At 35.6% G+C, this 21,851-nt stretch overlaps 1 protein-coding gene and 1 non-coding gene across 2 annotated transcripts; both read right to left on the reverse strand.

Annotated features, from left to right (window-relative positions):
- Window positions 1–794: 794 nt before the first annotated feature.
- LOC139689066 (ATP synthase subunit d, mitochondrial-like) lies at window positions 795–9,508 on the reverse strand. Its single transcript, XM_071586284.1, has 4 exons — window positions 9,314–9,508; window positions 9,010–9,178; window positions 8,789–8,926; window positions 795–1,191 (listed from the first exon to the last, which is right to left on the reverse strand). The coding sequence occupies exons 1-4, from the start codon at window positions 9,433–9,435 to the stop codon at window positions 1,099–1,101; spliced, it is 522 nt and encodes a 173-aa protein (XP_071442385.1). The 5' UTR covers window positions 9,436–9,508; the 3' UTR covers window positions 795–1,098.
- Window positions 9,509–13,493: 3,985 nt separating this feature from the next.
- On the reverse strand, window positions 13,494–13,634 carry LOC139697574 (U4 spliceosomal RNA). Its single transcript, XR_011702792.1, has one exon. It is a non-coding gene; the product is annotated as a U4 spliceosomal RNA (small nuclear RNA).
- Window positions 13,635–21,851: the final 8,217 nt, after the last annotated feature.

Here is a 21,851-nt window from a genome sequence, read left to right on the forward strand (position 1 = left end):
AGAACTTCATTATTTGTTTTCTTTTTCATCCATTTCATTTTTTTTTCACTCTTCACTATATCCACGTCTCAAAAGCCTTCACTTCATGCCATAAAGAGTGGGATGTTATGAAAGACCCATTGAAACTTTGAAATGAGCAAAGTTTTATAGAGCAAAGAAACATGATAATTGAAACAAGATGTTAGGCATAGATTGGTAGCTTTTAAGATATGGGTATGGAAAAGGACGGAAAAGGTGAAATGGAAGAGAAGGAAAACAAATAAGGTGAAAGACATGGCGGGTGAATAGAGAGGATTGTAAGGAGATATCCAAAGAGGCAGGATAAATAGACAGAGGACATTTTGATTCGTGATGAACTGTTTCAAGACATAAATGGGAGAATGTTGGGCAAGAAGGGAGGAAGGGGGAGAAAAAGGGCAGGGATGTTTGAAGGGATGAAGGGAGATAGAATGTGTGCACCACTGAGGAAGAGTTTATTGTATTGTGGAATGCCAGACCAGGTCCCTGGGTTATCCCGATATACATCAAAGTCTACTACTCTGTTTAAACTTACTGGCCTAATCAACCCATATAGATCCCTGATTAATATAAGGTGCATGATACTAAATTCATAAAAACCTTATGCACACATTTCTATTCCAGTTAGAAGTAAAAAATTAACCATCTGCAATTTCTAAAATGCCTATTAACATAGGCACATTAAAACATGAACAATTCCAACTAGACCCACTTAATGCCCATGAATGGTGATAAACAAAAAAATGTAAACTGAAGAATAAATAAAAACATCAACATAATCAAGATTATTTATTTACAGTAATGAACACTAAATGTTTTGTAACATATATACCCTTACTTGTTGACCTCCTGTAAGTTGACCAAGGGCACAATATTTCTACAATGACAGTGAGAAGAATCAGTTTCTCACGCAAGGATGACAACAAAAACAAGATTGTATTTGCGTGCCACCACTGCCATAAAAGATAACGTTTCTGAAAAATATCTTTCCAGGTGGCGTCACCTTCAGATTCCATTCAATTGCCCATCCAAGCAAAATAAGGGCAAATTACATTTGGCTCTACACGAAAACATCCTTCTCTAATGGCCAGCAGTTTCATCTCTCTTCTCCATGCCTGGCTGCTCTTCTGGAGTGTGAGGCCAAAAGGTGGGCCTCTTCTCAGAGTCCAAAGCCTGAAAAAAATTGGACATGATATCTTCAAACAATTCAATATTGAGTAATAATGAGCAAAAAAAACCATGCTATTCCTCTACAACTGTAGGATATGCTGCAGGAATTAGTCTCTCATCATCTTGTTCTGGACAAGAAGGATATTTAAACTAGCAGCTATAGCAGTAGTAATATGGGAAGGTAATAAACAGCCGTGATCATTTATGCATTTAGGGAAAAGTTGGTACAATTTGGCAGCGGTTGAATTTTCACGGAATGAGGGAAGAATGGGTGGAGAGAAACCCAATTTCAGCATTATTCCACTCTTAATGAAAGATGCCACGGGGTCATTCAGTTTAACATCACATCCAACAGATTAGATGCTCCACTTGAAGTGCTCTCCACATACGTAGAAACCCAAGTAGTCATCAGGATGTATCTGCAAAATTAACTAGGCTTCTCACAACTTGCAACTGATGATAACGTACAACACATCCTGTTGACCTCCTCCAATTTGAATAATTCCAACAGTGAAGATGTCTTGGGACTTCAAATAGTTGAAAGAAGACTAAGAGGGCACAGGTTCAACGCTGATAGACTTGTATAGATTGATGCTGAAATCTATCCTAAACTATTATACTTTAATGTAACAATCAATCATTCTGTAATTAGTGTTAACATTTATTTCTTATCCCAAAACTCCCGGTTTTCTAGTCCATGAACCATGATTTCCCATACCTTTCCTTAAAATATAAGCAGAAACCATCATGAACGAAATGCACCTACATACTATCACAGACATTGCTCAAATATTCAGGCTTGATATGTTTATGAAGAAGGCATGTTTGATTTCTCACAAATAATGTAGTTTTGGACAGGCTGAACAATAATATATTTTTCTTTTAAGACTAACAACATACAACTTGATACCAGACACTTACATGCAGATATCCTTCTTCAATGACACACATTTCCTTCCCCCCTTCATTCTATTCAACATTCCTATCCTTTTTTGAGAAAAGTCAAACAACTGTGGTAGATGCTGAGACAGTAACTTTAATGAAGCTGTCTTCTAATAAGCATTAAAATGTATCAATTTCAAAATCATTTAATTGACTGGGAAATCAAAGTATCCACATCTGAATCCTGATTAGGGGAAATGATATTTACACTTTGAAATCGATGCATTTTAAGGCCCATTAGCTCAAATTGACTTGCCTCTCCTTAAAAAAAAAAACCTGACATTAGGCACCACAGTAAACCGCTCCAATTCTGCACACTTCTTACTCCCCTTTATTCCATCCAACATTCATATTCTATTCCATCCCCTTCCTCGTTTGGCTAATGTTCTCCCCTCTTACAGTCTTCAATTACCCAACGCCAATGAAAATGCTCAGCATCCATCTTTATAGTCTCTTTTTGATTTCTCCCAACATTCTCCCCTTCCCTCTTACCATGCCTAGCATTTTATTTTCCTTTCTTTCAATTTTACCTTTTCCATCTCTCTCCAAACCTACATTTCAAAAGCCTCAAAATATCTATGCCTATTATCTTGTTTGAATGATTATTTTTCCCCTCTATACAAAACGATGCTCAGTGTCTAAGTTTTGCTAACTAATATTTTCTTAACATCCTTCACTTCCCTGTCATCCATTTCCTTCTCCTTGTAAAAGGTTCTTTACCTGACACAATTCTCCTCCTTACAGTCCTTCAGACTTTCTCCATTTTAGTACAAAACACTTCCAGGATAGGCAAACTTTTCTACCTGCTTTAGAATAGGACCTACAATTTTAACTTCTAGCTGCCTCCCCCTCATTCTTAAAGACCTCATAACCTTTGTTTTACTTTAACTGATTCTCATCTCCTGCCTATCACACAATGATTTTCTAAAGCACTTGGCAAACTCCTGGATAAGTAAACCTTGATCATCCAAAGATTCAACTGATTTTAAGAATTCCATGCCAACTTTCATTCCGATGACCAATTCTTTCCATGCCATTTTTAACACTTCCTTTAAATTTTTAGTAAAAAGCACATGTTGTAAAGGATACCACTGTCTTACACCTCTTACTAACACCACCTATTTGAACTCTCCATTTGCCACTCAAACCTGAACAGTCGCAGACATGTACTTGTAGCAGATATCACCTATTAGTAGAATCTATTCCTATTTCCTACATTATATTGATTGATTCCACCCAGTTTACTCCTGGAAAAAAATTGTCCTAAATTTTGTACATTTCCATTAAATATTTTATGATGCAAATTTCACCTGAGTCAGATCAGGTACAAGGCAGAGGAAGGTAAAACACATCCGATAAGTAAAGGGTAAAGGCTTGAAGGCAGGCCTCATACCTTCATCTGATAGAGCTGAAAATGAGTATCAAAAGAATTTTTTTAATTAGAGGGAAAGTGCAATATTCTTAAATTTTCATTACTGACTTATCTACACGATTATACAACATAGTATATGTTTGTCCAGTACATTAAATGAAAATCTAAAGGTTTATTTCAGCCAATTTGTTTAAACACCTTATTTAACAACCATTTAATAAGAACTTCAAAAAAGAGAGCAAAATTTCCTCCTCTCCTATTTTAAGAAGGGGTTCATATTATTACCATTCGATGGATCAACAACTAAGGTATCTTTAAAATGATAATCATTCTATTGGAATACTTCCAAGAGAAATCAATGAACACTTTGCTGTTGGTGAGAGTAAAACTTTCAGTTTTTGGCAGTTAGCATCTCTTTTATAATAATTGACCTTTTTCTTGCACACTCTTCGCCTTACAGGAAATAAGGTTATCTTTCCATACCCAATAAATGTATTTACATGAAAATGCCTAGGCGATACTTTCAAAAAAGAAAATACAATGCAAAATAAAATTACATTGAGAAGTGTTCGCGAAATATTCTGAACAAGCTAAAAATATAACTATTTTCAAAATGGCATGACACCACTACGAGTCCTTGACATTTTTAAATTCTTGAATAGAAATAGATTGAGCAACTTTTCATGTATTTTAATAGAAATAAGCAAAAGGAACCCAAATACATGACAAAAAAATTACTCAAATCAGTCATTCTTTTGCTCCACACCAGACAAGTTTTGAAGTATGTACTGTAATAGGGGATGAAAAAGATGAGCTTAGAGCAATTTCTTTCCGAGTTTTTCGTATGACTCCGATCCGACTTTCACCAATATTTCACACCCAAATAAAAATCCCCAAATCTTACAGTTTTCCAAAAACGAGGCGGCAACTCTTACAATTTAAAACTGTCATTTTTGACACCATGAACCAAAACTTTCACGATGATACTGTCACAATGTTTTGGTCAAAGAATACATAAAAATTTAGCTAATACCCAACAAAATAATCACAAAGAGGAACTGAAAAAATACATATAATGATGGCTGTTAAATCCATTTTAAATTCAAAAATCTCAAACTCACTGTTCTATTAACATGAATGGCTGAAGGTATTTTCAAAGAAAAAAAGTCTCATATTTACCATATTTCCCAACCCATAAGAGACATCATGATTGTCCAGGCAAGAATTAACGAAAAATACTCAGATGAGTATTTTTTAGGAGATTTTTCTTTCCTAGGAGATATATCCTATAAAATCTTAAATCGCCTTCCAACAAAACTCAAAAACGGCCTTTAACACACCCATTACTCTCTCCTATACTCTTTGCTAATGGCAAAGAAAAACAGGATACATTTAATAAATCAGGCATCTACAAACTTAAACGCGATAATTGCAACACACATTATGCCATCCAAACTGAGAGGAATTACAAAACGTGAGCCCAAGAACACGCCATGTGTCACAAAAATCAAAACCCCCAATTCCCTCTTTGCAAAACACCTCTTAGATTGTAAACAAAATAGTAATTTTGTCCCAAAAATACTACATATCCTCCCTTAAGGATTAAAATTGGATGCTCTGGGGCTAATCGAGATTCAAAGGCACTTGGCAATGACAATGAGCAATTATATGCCCATCCCCCACCCCCTCCTTTCCGAAAATTTGACCTTAAGGGTTAACAAATATATTGGTCCAAAGCATTCAGGTGCATCTACGCCTTGACCGGACCCTATGAAACACACCCTCGACCACAGACTTTCACTTCCAAAATTCCCCTGACCCTACACAGCTTACGGCAACCATTGGATTTGCTTAACTTCGAGGAGATGGTAAGCAAATCCAATGGTTTTAAGTAGCCGTTCATCCCCCCCCCTCCCATAAACCCAGGCTAGACCCAAGCCATATTAATAAGCAAGGCACCACCACCTCTTCTTCCTTTAACCGACGAAGCCACGACTGCCGACTGTGAAATTCCAGAACCCTCCCCCTGCCCTGACCTTCAACTTCCCCCCTCTCCTCTATCCAATGGGTATATATTAAACAGCTGTGCACGTAAATTGTATCTGATGATGCAGCAATTTTGGGAAACTCGTTGTACTGTGAAAAAAAGTCTGTGGAATATTAAACACTCATTTAATATGAGCATTAAACAATACTGCAAAGTGAAGCCAGAAAGTGTTAGGTATGAATTCACAAATTCAATTATTATTATTATTATGTAATCTACCGGTTAAGGCAGGTTTTTGGATGGACATCATTACTAATTAAATAATTTGTGACCCCTAGCAAAACACAACATCCTACTCTACATCAGGTCCCTCTTCATCTCCGAGTACTTTCTTCCTCCCTTCATCCCTTTCCAACATCCCTATCCTGTTCCTTCCCTTTCCTCATTTGCCTAACATTCTCCCCTCTATCACAGTCTTCAACATCCCACTGCCGGTCAATACCCCCTTCATCCACTTTTCCTGCCTCCATAGGATTTCTCCCAATAAACCCCTCTCTTCGCCCACCATACCAAGTACTTCCTCGTTTGTTTTCTTCTCTGTCCATTTCACCTTCTCCATTCTTCTCCACACCCACATTTCAAAAGCCTCCAATCTACGTCTATCGTCCTGCTTTAATGACCACGTTTCCGCGCCATACATAGCTACGCTCCATATCAAAGTTTTTATGACTCTTTTCAAAACATCCTTACTCTATGTCCCCGTCATCAACTCCCTCCTCCTTGTGAAAGCCTCTTTGCCTAGCGCAATTCTTCTCCTTACGTCCCTACTACTTTGACCGTGTTGCTCCAAAACACTACCGAGATACTGTGAGGTTATTATCATTTTAACTTTTTATGCAAAGCTTAGTTCCTGTTATTATTTTGATATTATTCAAATTTTCTAATAAATGCAACTATCTTCTACGCCTTTACTTTCATTCTTATACTATTAAATAAGTCTCAATGCCTTTAGGTTCAGAGTTAATCGGGAGGGATACAATGTGGGTATTTGCAGAGGCGCGACCCAATTTTGCCGTTAGCCCAATGCATATTAAGTTTTACAGCAGGATCACATGTGAGAAGAAACTAAATGCACTACATTTACAAATTATTTGGAAAACTTTTTAGGAGGCACATTCTTAAAAAAATCTCTCAATTAATACTGACTCAAAACAATGATATTATCGAAATTTTTAATAAGGCAACCCCATTTTCTATGACTGACACAGGGAAAAATACTTAAAAAGTTAACATTTTTCCCATGAATCAACAGAAGTTTATAGGTTGAAGTTACACCCGTGCAACCCCCCCCGCCCATTTGATTCAGCCTGATTTTAGAGCACACTTTGGAGTAAAAAAAATGGCCTAGGGTGGGGAGGGAAATTGGTTTCAATAAATATTTGCTTTTAATTAAAATTCATTTGGTTCAAAATAATTTCCTGAGCAGGTAGTGGGCCCAATTTTTTAGCACTATAATGAATAGTACATGTAACCATAGTATGCTTGCACACACATATTTCACAATTAATTAAAAAATTATAATCGATGACAAGATTATTGCTGGGGGCGGTTCAGTATTTCTAAACTTTTCAGTTGACAGTACAATTACACCTTTTGGACGGATTTAATAGAGGTGGAAAGTATACAAGGTTAAAGAATGATATTTTATTAAAACATTCATACAATATGGAGTTTATGCATTTTTTGTCACATTAGTTAGGGCTTAGGAGTAGTCTGTAGTAGTAACAGGGTGTATCAAAAAACTACCTTGAGTAGGTAGACTACACCTAATAATAGGTATAAATATGCTTAAATATCACACCACACCAGATAATTAATCAAATATATGAAAAAAAAAGTTTTTAAAAATGCCCTTGAACATGTAGCAAACAGTGTACTTCCTTGAGGAATGCTGCATTTTGGTGAGGTAATACGTAAAAAAGAACTAAAATTGTTGATAGGAAGATTTTGGGTTCGCACATGGACGAAGGCACAAATTTGTATACTGCGGTGTAACGGTTACCAGATTAATCTCGGAAATGTTAGTCAGGTCTTAGATGGCCCAATTCCCAAAGCAAAGCATCTGCTTGGACATGAAATCGTGAACTTGGGCTATTACCGTATCTATCAGTCTAATCTCAGGGATATTCACATGATTTTTTGTTGGTACAAACAATTTAAATGGTACATCATTTAATTATTCAAGATAACTCAATATTTTTTTAATAATTTACACAAGCTCGATAATTTTTAATAGGTCCTGTCATTTGACATATTGGCTGTCCAGTTTTAAGTATTTCTAGACCTTCTCCAAATCTCCATCATCTCTGAGACAATTTATTCAAGTATCTAACAGCATAGTACTGCCCTCATCTTTATGTACCAAATTCAACAAGTTTTCGCTACAACCAAATTTAACTGTTAATTCATTGCAATCTAAGAAACCAATTACAGAACTTCATAAAGTTCTCCAAGTTATTTATCTTTTTAAATTAAGTTAAAATATGGTTACCTTTTTTGGATAACCCTTTGAACATAATCCATTTCGTTTTTGCTCAACACTCTTAAAGAGTTTTTCTTAATGACATCTTCATTAGATTTCTATCATTACTTTTTAAACTGTTCCTAAAATGTGGGTGAATTTTACTTTGTCTCCTTAATGCAGCTCTGACATATCTATTGTACCATCATGGTTCCTTATTGTTACATTACAATTTGCGTGGAATTAAGTTCCCTATCCCATCATCTAAAATAGCTCCTCTAATTAAAAATTCTGAAACACAAGAGCGCTTTCCAACAGTTCTAGTCGCATTCATAACGAATACAATTGAGTTTTAAGTTTACTGCGATGAACATTCCTCCACCTAAACTATTAGGCCAGTCTTATTTACAGGTAATGAAACATTTCGGAAATACTCCAGTCTGCATTATCCTCTGTGAGCCAACTTTCAGTATTCATGAAGTCAGTACCTTCAAGTATATTATTTATCTGATCTTTAATTTTTTTATACTTCGGCAATTTAATGCGATAACATTTATATTGTTTAACAATGCACGCATTCGGAGCGGGGCTGAAATCACACGTCTCACAAATATCATTATTACCTTTCCGAAAGCACAGTTCTGATAAAACATTAACTTGGGAAATCTTTGAGGCTTTTAAAATATCCTGATAAATATTTTGCTTCATCCGACACAACAAATGAGAAAATATAATAAAAGAGTCGGTAAAAATGGACTATATTGAAAAAATAACTCACCAGTTCAGGATATGAATCCTTGTAATCCTCCATGGTCATTTGATCAATTGGAAGGAGCGAGTTGATGTGATCCAATTCTTTTTGGAAATCAGTAATTCTTGCATTAGAATCTTGGACAAATTTCTTCACTTCCTCCATCTAAAATATTAGATTTTATTAATATCTTTGTGACAAATGATATATTTCTTCTAAAATAACACTCCTTTCAATTAGTAGCTTACAACTTGCTTCTCTTGAGCCTCAACTAAAGCAGTTGCGGTATCTGGGGGATAAGGAATTTTCATTGATTCGTACTGCTTCTGGAAGGCATCAGCCATACCAGCTACTGGCACAGTTTTCTTGTAGAATGCCCAATCAATTTTTGGTAGAGACTCGGGGTTTGCTAACACTCTAAAATTAAAACAGGTTGTATTAAAGAACTTTAAGCACAAATTTGAGAGGTTAAAGCATAATGAGTACAAAATTTACTGCAAAATTATAATACAATATCACAAGGCAGACGGCAGTTACAAGGCTATAATTTACCTCCTCAAGTAAACATCGGACTTGGCCTTGAAAGCAATAAAGTTGCCCTGTTGTTTAGGATGGACTCTTTCGAGCATTGCTGCCCAATTTACGGCTGATTTGGTCACTCGTCTTCCAGCCATCTTCTATTATTTGAACAATATCACGACACCGGCCTGTTTCCCTATCCACCAAGATGGCAAAGACAACTTGTAACATGTCCAGTAGATGGCAGCAACTCGGTAACATAAAACGATCACCCTGCGACACAGCGGGAAGCTTAAAGCACAATATCGCTTTCGTGCAAAAATGTTTTCACCATTCCAACTTTTTACGCTGAAAGAGGATTATACTATTTTTCATTATATTACTAGAAATTCTTTGATTAATATCAAAGATGATTATAGCACACATTAAATAAATGTGTAAGAGCAGCTTATTGCAATTAATTTCCTTACTCATTCTGACAACTACTTGACCTACTTTCTACATGATTTTATAAAACATTCCATTAAATTTATATTTTAGATCTTTATCCCGTTTCTCACCGCGAACCTTTTCATAATGAAGTGCAAACCACCAGAAAAGTAAAGAAATTCAACCCATTAGAGTAGAGTACACTGTTTACCATAGGTACAATGTAGGTTATGTTATCTGTGAATGCACAGGTAACATTATGCTGTACATTCAACAACTACTCATTTCAATTCATTGATGCTAACATGCAAAAAATTATTTCTGAGGGCAAGTTTCAGTTTGAATGCTACAATATAAATGTACGGTATTATATTATTTTTCCTGTGAATTGATACTTTGCACAAACATTGACGACTTTTCTGGACACACTAGTGTAAAATTAAATCATTTAACTGATCTACCTAGACGAAGTATATGTTCTGAAACAATAGCATCCTAGCGATTATGTACATGGACACACATTTTATAATTCTTCTATCTTGAGTATTGATAAAAAATTATAGTGTGCAACTTGGCAGTATGTGTTGTTTTATTTCTTGTAACAAATGATTTGGCTCCATCGTGAGAATAATTCATCATAATTACAGGAATTCTAATAGGAAATTAGAAAGGCTAAAAAATATTAAATTGAGGTGAGAAACTAATATGGTAAAAGAAGCATGCCAGAGAATGCAGAGAAATGATATGGATTTTATACCGACAGGAAGAAATAGACACCCTTTAGGGAAAGGCGAAGGAACTGTCCCCATGTATTAAAGGAAATTTCATTTAGACTATTGAAAATGTGATGAGTAAAATATTAATTGACGGAGAAGAGGTTCTGGCATGATGGGAAGAATATATAGAAGAACCAAGTATATGATACATGTAATATACCAGTTAGTATAAATGTAGAGCAGGAATAGGATGTTGACCATGATAACTTAAAATCAGAAATACTTGACTGTGAGGTAGAGAAGGCATCAAAGAAAATTTAATTGAAGAACGTTGTGGAAATATTCTTACCAGACTGCTCATGTATTTAAGAAAATGGGGAGGGAAGAATTTTTATGAGCTCATTCATAGTATTAATAAGGGAGAAATTTGGCCAAAAGACTTTGTTAATTAAATATAGATGCCATCCCAAAAAGGGAAAAACAGAAAATATTAGAGGACTTGCCTGATTTTAAATATGGAAATGATATTACTTTGGGACATCAAGGAAAGGAACATAAGGATGTAAAAAAGGAAATGAGTATTCAGGGGGAGATTAGTTTAGATTTAGAAAGAGGATTAGCATGTGTAATACCATAGCAATCATGCGGTCATTAGTAGGAAGGAAGTACTAGTACTTAGTTACAAGGATGTATAGGTATGTTTAATGGTTTTTGAGAAGGGATTTAACAGATTAAACTGGAAACAAATGATGAATATTTTGCAGAATATATTATCAAAATGGGGATATTTTGAAAACTTATTTGGTACTTGTAAATGCCTCAGACTACAAGATTAATACAGTCAGAATTAATGAGCCCATTAAAACCAAGGGGATAGAAGATGATCCACAAATCAGATTTGTGTATCTGATGATGAATTATTATATAACTAATCAGTCAGTCATAGGGACACAAAAAACTAAGGGAATTCATCACATTAAAGAAACTGTGTTATGGGTATTGAATGAGATCCAATCATAGGAAAATGAAGGTAATAAGGTTCATAATAAATAGAAAAAAGGCTAAGATAAAAATTAAAGCTTGAGATGATGATGAACTATAGCAGTTCATGTATTTAGAAAGTGCTTTAGGGGAAGTTGGTCAGAGTGTAAATGGTGTTAAAATACAAAGAGAATTAGATAAAGGTTTTTCAAAGAGAAGTGAATGGAAGGCAGAAACCATATTCAAAGAAAGGATTTGTTAGTACTTTGGTGCAGAGAACACTTTGTATAGCTTTGAATTTAGTCCTTGAGATAAGAGGTTGTGCATTACTTTGAAGGCCTTTGAGATGTGGGCATGGAGAATTATGACAAACTAAAATGGACACAAAGAAAAACAATGGAATTCTAGACAAGATGGAGGAGGATAGAGAGAGCTGGGGGGAGAAATATGGATGCAGGAGATACTGAGATGCAAAGGGAGGAAAAGAATAGGCATTCAGGATGGAATTGAGGGATGTAGAAAGGATTCAAAACGAAAGAACGAGTAATTGTAATATGTTGTGTGGTTTGGGGATATTTTTCATTATATTAGTCAAAGCTAAGAGGTACAGTTAAGTTCTGTTTTTGGATTTATTGAATTTATGCATAACCCACCGGACCACTGATAGAAATAAATTATCTTTCCATGTACTTTTCCATGGTATTTCAACTTTATAATGCATTCACTAACAAATTCCTCCCTTCATCAAAGCTTAAATATTTTCCCCAGAAAGAAAAGCAGGACTCCTTTTTCCCCGAGTGAATGTTTGCTCATGCATCAAGACTCACTAAAAAGCAGTGCTGTAAGTTTAGACATTAGCTTTTCCAGTTTATTTTGCCAACGGATGCTGGGCAACTTTTGAATTTTTCGAACTTATTAATCTTCCTTGCTAATAATTCACTCTGAAGATAATGAAAACCAGTCCTGAAAACTATCCGTTCTGAAATCCTTCTACCGCGGCGAACGGTGTGAATCTCTACTGACCAACTTCCCTAAGCCCCGACCCATATGCCATTACTAAGCATATTTCTGGCATTACATTTGTGAATAAAGGTACTACTTTCGAAGAATTATGTTAAAACTAAGAAAACATTTAATAGTGATTATCATTTCAGCCAAAATAAATACTTGAACTTTGGGAATCTGAGTATAGAATGTGTTCTTCCTCTGGGAAAACAATTACACGTTCCAATGACAACAGTTAGGGAAAAAGGAAGCCATAAAAAACCATAAGACAGTTTGACATAAAGTCTACGGGAAACAGGCAGGAAATTAATCTTAACTTTTAGATAGCAAGAGAGAATATTTTCTGAAATTAATTTTTCATCTAAATATTTGCTCTTGCGCCAGCGACATTGCAGGCGCGATATTCTACCGCGTACAATACCACGAAATGTGTACCCGTACGCTAGCGACGTCACAGGCGGGTTATCCTATCAAGTGCAGCAAAAATGTCTTATGAAAATAACGGCGCCACAGTAGACGATCATTTCTTTTTAACGCGAACGTTGAACCATCCACGGGTTAAGATGTAGACACCCCTTGTAAAATTCTGTAGCGACACTAAAATGTAGGATATGCCATTTATCTTTTCTAATCGCACCTTTATCAGAGAGAATGACTTGGGATTCCAATTGGAAATGGAAGAACAAGTTTCTTTTGATTCTGTGAAGTAGTTATTCGCATTTGCTTCAGTCACCTGCGGAGTTTATAGCGAGTCACTCGCTATAAACTCCGCAGGTGACTGAAGCAAATGCGAAAAAAATGCGCAGTCGCAGGAAACTTCCTTTTCAGGCTTTATGGATGTCTAACCCCTATCGTTCGCCCGCTGATCCGATTCTTAATGACTCAAGGTGGTGATCCGATCAATTGAACGATTCCTTACTGATCGACCCAACTTTTCTCTGATCTAGTATTCTTGTTATGAAATCCACGGCCTTCACGTACTGGCAATGCCAAATTGCTTCCACATATACATTAACTAATTATAAATGGTTAACTAACCTACTTAGGAAGCTGTGAAAGACACAATGGAATAGATTATTATGCTTCCGTAGAAGCGTCCAAAAATTGCCGGATCCGACGATATTTCACGTCGAATCGGCGGGGTATTGGTATAAGTTTTCAACTAGCAATAATCGCACCTCGGTAGAACCTCATTGGTTACGATATCGCCACTGCGCAAAGTTAACTTGGGGAAGGGAGCTCAAAAGTACGGTTTACTATATGCCTTATAGTCAGCAGTGAGTTTTAAAGTTTATGAAACTATTAATATGCAAAATACACTAAATAAAACAATTAACGTTAACTTTAACTCTGGTTTACAGTTATATACTTTAAACGGTTACATGATTTTATGAAAATCTAAACAAATGTAACCATTACGGTAAGTTTGCAATATTTTACCTACCCTTCATAAACTGACCACCTAAAAAATCAATCCATTTTTAGCTTTATCCTTTTATCGATCTTTTTTTTGCGAAATCAGGAATTTTCAGGAAATCATTTGCAAAAAATTGACATATTACCATTTGCATGCATAGAGAAAAACATTTCAGCCATCAATTAAAACATTATACGGTCAATTGGACTAGTGTGCATCTATCATATACGCATGTGCTTTACGACGGGTCGTGTTTCGCGAGAATGATGCGGATTCTATTTCCAATATTTTTTTCATGTTGATGTTTGATTTTCCCATTTCCGAAATGTTTTGTTATTAGCTCAAAGGCAGAATATGTCAGTTATTAAGATGTAATGTTTCTAATTATGAATTATGCAGACACAAACGGGCGATTCAATCGATTTGAAGGCACGTTGGTGCTGCTATTTCCTCTCTTCCGGATTTTTGTGAAATCTAATACCAGCGTATAGTATTACTACAAAGTATTAGTACTACAAACTATTAGTGCAGTTGTATAAGCGTACATGGTACCTTACAGGCCACCCCTAGGGTGTATGGCAGTGAGTAAATGCACTACAGGCATGCAGCATCAAAAACTTAATGTTTTCTTGATGTGTACCCGAAAATATGTGAACTTGTACATATATATATATATAATGTATATATGTATATATGTATATATGTATATATATACATATATACATTTATATATATATATATATATATATATATATATATATATATATATATATATATATATATATATATCCTATGGAGGCAGGAAAAGTGGCTGAAGGGCGTATTGACCGGCAGCGGGATGTTGAAGATTGTAATTGAGGGGAGAATGTTAGGCAAACGAGGTAAGGGAAGGAACAGGATAGGGATGTTGGACGGGATTAAGGGAGGAAGAAAGTACTCAGAGCTGAAGAGGGACTTGGTGTAAAGTAGGATGTTGTGTTTTGCTAGGGGTCACAAACTATTAAATTAGTAATTATGTCCATCCAAAAACCTACCTTAAATGGTAGATTACCTAATAATATATATATATATATATATATATATATATATATATATATATATATATATATATATATATATCAATTATTCAATATTGTTCGCCTGAAATTGGGGGGGAGGGCTTTGATGTGAGAAAGCTAATCCACCTGTTAGCCACCGCCAAGGTGAGTGGTTGGTGTGTATGGGGTTAAGTTTTGACGGTCTTTGAACCCACTGCATTTTCAATCTAACAGTAGACCATGAAAAACGACCACCAGCCATCGTTGCCATGAGATCGAACACGCGAAACCATATTGAATGTCGTCAACGCCGACGTAGATTAAAGTGCGCTTCCCCCGATCGATAGAACAGTTTGACGTCACAATCACGAAGTCCCCGACTGCTTAATTAACACACTGAACGCGCGCGGGTGCCGTCTATCTGACAAGCTCTTTTTGTCGTTGAAAAACAGAGGATGAGATGAATAGCAGAGTGGGGGACATGTCTCAAACCCCACGTATACACACTGCTCAAGAATCATGCAGAAATTATCTAGCTCACACTTTAATTTCATATATCTCACGGTAATGGTTGCCACGTTTACTGTGACGTTTGATTATTTAAACTCCTGTTTGCTTCCACTCGCACGAATTTCAGAAGAAAAATGTGGGCACGTGAATACGATGAGTTTTCAAGCGAAAAAATTTGCCATGATGCTTGTAATTCCGAGAAAAACATTAAATAGGCGTATTGTTATTTAAATACACTTTAACATATTCGTAGAGCAATACATATTTGTATATATTGACCAATTTAAATGAAATTCGATAAACTGAACGACGAAAACGGACTGTATATATTTATATTATGTAATGTAAATGTACAAAGAATTAAATTAGGGACAGAGCTGGGATGGAGATACTTAGAGAAGATCGACATTCAAACGATTCACCGCAAATCGGCACAAGGACGTGTGGTGGGGGTTGTTAAGTCATCTTCCCGGAGGGTCGTTTGACATTAATACGCGCGTGTACATTAGTATGATTTGCTCAGAGATATACATTCATTCACACAGTGACATGGCCATCAACATCGTACAAAAAGAAATAGTCCTAACAAAGCTTTGAATTTAACTTTTTAATTTAAAAATTAAGGAGTGTTTTACGTTTGACTATGCATCGTGAGGGAGAATAATTACAAATTCGCTTCACTAATCGGCGGTTTATTTTTTCAAAAAGTGTATATTTTACGGGGGAAGGTTGACGAACGTTTAGAGTTCCAAAGACATCGGCAACTCATGTGTTGAAGTGACATTCTATTTTATATAAAAGATAATCCCTTTCTTTTCCTTTGATTTCGGTGTATGTTTGGAAGTGAATTTTCTTGGATGGGTAGTGTAACAGGTTCATATTGATATGATACACTCGACTTGCAACCAATTTGTATGCAAATAGTGAGAATAGGGGGTTGGGGTGGGGTAGGATGAGACAGAGGGAGAGAAAACTTAACTCTAGGTTACTACTCTTGTATCCACCGCTAGGGTGTGTGGCAGGGGGCAACACAACAGACTAATTTTTCAGAATTTCTAAGAGTCTTAAAGGCTCTCAAAATGATTCCCCACCAAACCAATCAATTGGACATATACTGAGGTATGACAGCTTTGCAGTCACAGCATGTCGTCAGTGGAATAAGTTTTCTACGATCGACACACGTGAATACAAAGTAACACGCAAAGTAAACTCTCCTTGCCACCAACCAGCTAATATTTCGCACACGTGAATAATAAACGGTGGGTATGTACTTAACTCTGTAAATTAATAATATATTTATACAATAAAATAACAGTCGGTACTCGATCACAGCCACTAGACAACTGGATCGTTGGTAAAGGGAAGGTGGGTGGTGAAGATTCAAGCCAGGGCTCGCTCAGGCACGTCCGTTCACATCAACAGCCAAGAGAAGAATGATAAATAAATTATATATTTATGTACATTTTCTGTAATTTATCTGTAAGTTTAATATTGTAAATTTGTGAGGAGGGAATAGGTGGCAGAAGAGAATCCATAGTCTCAATCTCACCCCAAAATAAAGACGAATTTTTTATCTTATTCAGTTTGCTGAAATACAATAGAATTTACTTCAGGTGTTACGTTCAGTTACTCAAGGTATATGCATCAACTGAGGTTCTTATTTTTATATATTTCCAAAAATTTACAAAATACATTAGCGACATTAAAGATGCACTAACTAACGTGAACTATAAACTGAGGTTAATTGTCGCCGTAAAACTGGTTCTCCGAAATAGGAATACTAAGAGCAAGGCCAAATCCACGTCCTTGCCTTTCCCCAAAAACTGAACTGACGACATTTTTTGCTTTCAGCGTCAAAATCGGCCAAACATTTGCCTATTGGCTCAAGAATGTTAACTCATTTTTCGACCAAGCATGCAAGAGAAAAGTTGAATCTGAATGCTTGCTCATTTTTTTTCTACCCGACGTCCTAAACAACTTATAAAAAAAGTTTCGAAACTCCCGGTTTACCTGGTTTTTCCGGACCTGAAGTCCCATCCTCCAAAAATGTTTATAGCAACATTAAAGAGCATGCATTCCCTGCAATATTAGTTCAATTTAATCTAAAATGGTATCAAATTAATAAACACACGATACACGCGTTCAATAATGATATGCAATTTATCATTTGTTTTCTTCTTAACACCGAGGTTCTGTCTCTTGTTGGAGTAATATTTGTCTCATGAACATAAAAAAAGAAGAACATTTACTTGCCAATTGCGTAGACGTTCGCCAGAAGCTAAATACATTAACGAAAAATACGAGAAAACGCCACAGTAACATTTAATTTCCGCGCTCTTATCGATGGCTTAGGCAACCACGCCACAACTTTTTCCCCATTTTCGTCGGGCATGGGCTAAAATCACAGCTGTTGCCAACAGTATGGGCCTTGTAACATGAACTTCTGAAACGCAAATATGTTTACATGCTTTCATGTGACCCTGGATGATAAAAATGTAATATATTTTAACACAATCCTAAACAACTTTACAATTAGAAATGAAATATTTCCTGAGCTCGATTTGAGATGCGATTGCTCAATATTCTAATAGTCATCGACCAATATTTTATTCAAGTAATTTCTATGGCGCACAAAAATAACACACTCAAACGATACAATACAGAAATGATATTCTCGCATACTATTTAAACTAAAAACGGAATTTAAAAAACATTAGATGATGCTATGGCGATTGCCGTAGGGGAATGTTCGTCATGTATACATGTGGAGCTTCTTCACATGTTTCACAATTCAGTAATTGCAGCAAAGAGTTGGTAATGTAAAACATTCCCTCTATTCTAATCAGTGTTCTGGGCAAAAAAGCTGTGAACATCATACATACGGTATTCTGCCTCTTGTGATTTTTGCCTTTGAATTAATATCCTGTAGCATTAAACGAAATCGTGGATATACAACAGTATTTAACAACCAATTGCTCTTACTTCAACCGGAAATATGAATCAGTGCTCCTAACAGGTAGATTTCTTGACACTGTTACAACTTGCCCCTGTGGTTATATATTTTGTAGCTATTGAAACCAATGAACCATGTTTAACCTGGGTCTAGGCTAAGCATTCTTTATTCTCAGACAGGAAAAATTTGAGTAACTTAATATCAAACCCAAAATACATGTGGCTTCTACTGCACTACATGGCATGTAAAGTTTTCAATTGTTGTTGTAATTTGTTATTTAAAATTACTTTCTTGATTATGTACCTACTGAAGCAAGGTTTTGCCTTTACAAACACAAATGCAATTCCTAGCATGCCTACGACCTGAAACGTAGTAAATGCGTTTTATAACCTGTTGAACTATCATCAGCGGCATTTAAAACGCAAAACTGGTCACCCATGGGATACGTTGGGATATCTTCTGCCGAAAAAAAATAAACTTTCATATTTTTTAAAATTTCCCCTTCATGAATTCACCTGTATATGTAAATCCTTAATGCCTAATAAAAGTAATTTCTGGTTGATACTTTTTCTTTAAGGCGTAGCGACTTCAGCTGAAGTCCTTGAGGTTGCTATGGTGGATGCCCAAGATTATCCTGTTCCTCCATTGGTTACTTCCCAGGCTACAAATGATAATGAAATACATTTCATTTTCAATTTGTAAACTATATTTCTATGCATAACTGGCTAAAATTATTCCTCTGCATTTTATACATCTTGAATGTTTGCCTTTAATGGACAGAATTTCATTTTTGGTCACATTTTCTGCAATCTTAATTATTACTGATTCCAATATTGAATTCCTAAGATTTTCCAGAAGCAGGCCAATACCTAGGCCATCATGAAGAATTGGGCAATATAAAAAAAACTAGTCCCTGAATGTGTAAAACTGAGTATATTTTAATAATAAATTCATTATAGTGCCACTCATTTGTATGCATAGATCAAATCATCGTGTATCTCATGATTAATTTGTTGTGAAAGTTATACTCATTCAGTGATCATGAATGCTGACAAAGGTTAGGCCACAACATTTGATTCATAGAAAAAATATTACTGACCTCCTGCACTCTAATTTATTTAGGCTTGGTTTCATGGTCTAATGGCTTGTTAAATCCAACCTTTAGCTAGTGTGAACATTAACTTAAACTAGAGACTACCTCAAAAGCTGATTTTGTGAACAGATAATATTGCGCATCTCATTCAAAAAACAGAGTTTTTGCCTTAACCAAAGGTCAAAGTCACATTTTAATGAGACAATATTAAACGTTGATTATGGGTTAAAGCTAAGCCAGTGGCAGGAAACCACAAAATGAAAAGCAAAAATGTGGTAGAATTAAGTAAAAAATATTTGCCAAATGCTTGGAACCTGCAGCTCCACCCAAGCTAAAGTGATTTTTCGGGTACCAGGTCTTCCTGGGAAACCATAACCAGCACAGGGAAAGGAACTGGCCCCCCTACCCTGATGTGTGAATTTCACATGCCGTATAGGGCTTAGTACTGGGTGAACCCAACCAAACCGACCTTCAGGTTGATTACTGTGTTTATGGTTTCTTATGGCTCACTTATGATATTTATGATCTTGTTAAAGTTGAGTAATGAAAGTGAATTTGATCATCTTTGGTTTCCCTACATGTAAGATTTCACTTTGGCACTGTAATATCATGAACCTAAATCTTAAAGGTTCCAAAAGAGAACACTTATATTCCATCAGTAAGCATGTTAATCAAGTGGAGGAGGGAGGTTGTTGTGAACAATTTGATTGCATGATCAGTGATTGATATAGCAGCAGTTATTAGGGAAAGTTTGAATGATGATTCAAGTGTAGATAGCATTTTAGCTAGTTGTAATTATAATGATAATACTGAAACTGCAATTGGGAAGCAGTGATTAGTTGGTATGATTAAATGGGTTATTATGAAACAGTGTTTAGACTACTGGGTAACCCAATACAGGACAAATGCAGATAGTTTTAGATTACATTGATATTGCTGGTTCAGCAGGCCTCAGAGTTGGGGTATTAATTTGTGACATAATAATTTGATATTAAGTCAATATCTGGACAAAAACTCTGAAGTCCTATCGTTCATGTTTGGTGAGGAGGAAGTCTACTTATTGGTTGAACCTCTTCACCTTCTGATATCCATTAGATGTCATTTATCTAGATATGAGTTTAGAATCAATGATAGCCTGGTTGAATGGTCTTATTTAAGAAGTTCATTTGTGTTGACTTAACTCAAGCTGACCAAAAATGATGCCAAATATTCCACAAAAAATCAACATTGATTTTAAAACTTTTAAGAAATTGAGAGATAAGCTGGCAACTCAGGATTTCAGTAATTTTGTTAATGTAGCTCTTTAGCTTATGGGGAAGCTCAGTAATGTTGCAAAGAACATCCTTCTATTCTTTGAATTTGGATTTTATAGATATATTATTTGATTATTCTAACAGCAGTCAAGTAGAACAGCATCGATTTTCGGAAAAGTATGCCATAGGAGAATGATATGGAGTATTTGAAAGATTCTTTTTCAAAGCTAAAGACCAGCCACATCAAGGGATGGAGGAGGAAGGGGTATACTTATGCTCCATGCTTAAGGATAAAAGCAATTACTGCTCACTTCCCTATCCAAATTGTCATCTGAAAGTAATTGGGAGTTATATTAGAATTTCGTTTTGTTTATTTCAGACACTTAATGGCTAAAGATGAAACTGCACTGACTATCGGACAGAGGTGACAATTAATGTTAGAAATCTTATTTTAAATGAATCGTTAGATGCAAGTGATTTAGAAAGCAACTGAGAGTGTGTCTGGTTTACTCTGTGGGGTGTCCATGAGGTGACATAACTGCCCATCTTACATAGAAGCAATAACATCAGAAAACCCTTCATCATAGGTACCACAAGTGACACTGCAAACTATCATTTTGGGTCATGAAAAACCTGAGGAGCCTTTAGGCCAGCACTTTGAAAATGTAAAGCTATTTAGAGCTATAGAAGAATGAGAAAATGTTAATGAATCTGTTTTCATTAAGCATTCCCAAAAATATTGTGAAGGTACATCAAACAATTATTGTTTGAGACCCCTGGCCATGATTTTTCCATGAGAAAATTCAATTTTTAGAGCTATACATGAAGATAAAAGTTAACCAGGTAATGTGCTCTCTCATTGAAAAATAGTCAAGTGCAAAACTTTACCTGTATTTTTATTTGTTTTTGCATGTTTGTCCATTTCTTTCATATCACTATTTAGCTAATTTTAGACTGTGCACTGACAATGTTTTTTGCTTACAACTGTGTATGAGAAATATTCCACATTGTCAGCCCAGCTGATTGATTAAAATTTTGCTATTAGTCTTTGATATTAATATAATCAAATTAATATGAGTACAAAAATAAAGTTCCATACTCAACAATCACCAATTATATTCCTAAGAATATTTTTCCTCTGTTTAAATTAAAGCTCGCCAGTTTTTTGACTAAAAAT

The sequence above is a fragment of the Hetaerina americana genome, unplaced genomic scaffold, assembly GCF_022747635.1.
Source record: "Hetaerina americana unplaced genomic scaffold, ioHetAmer1.1.p SCAF_1, whole genome shotgun sequence".
NCBI classification, from domain to species: domain Eukaryota; kingdom Metazoa; phylum Arthropoda; class Insecta; order Odonata; family Calopterygidae; genus Hetaerina; species Hetaerina americana.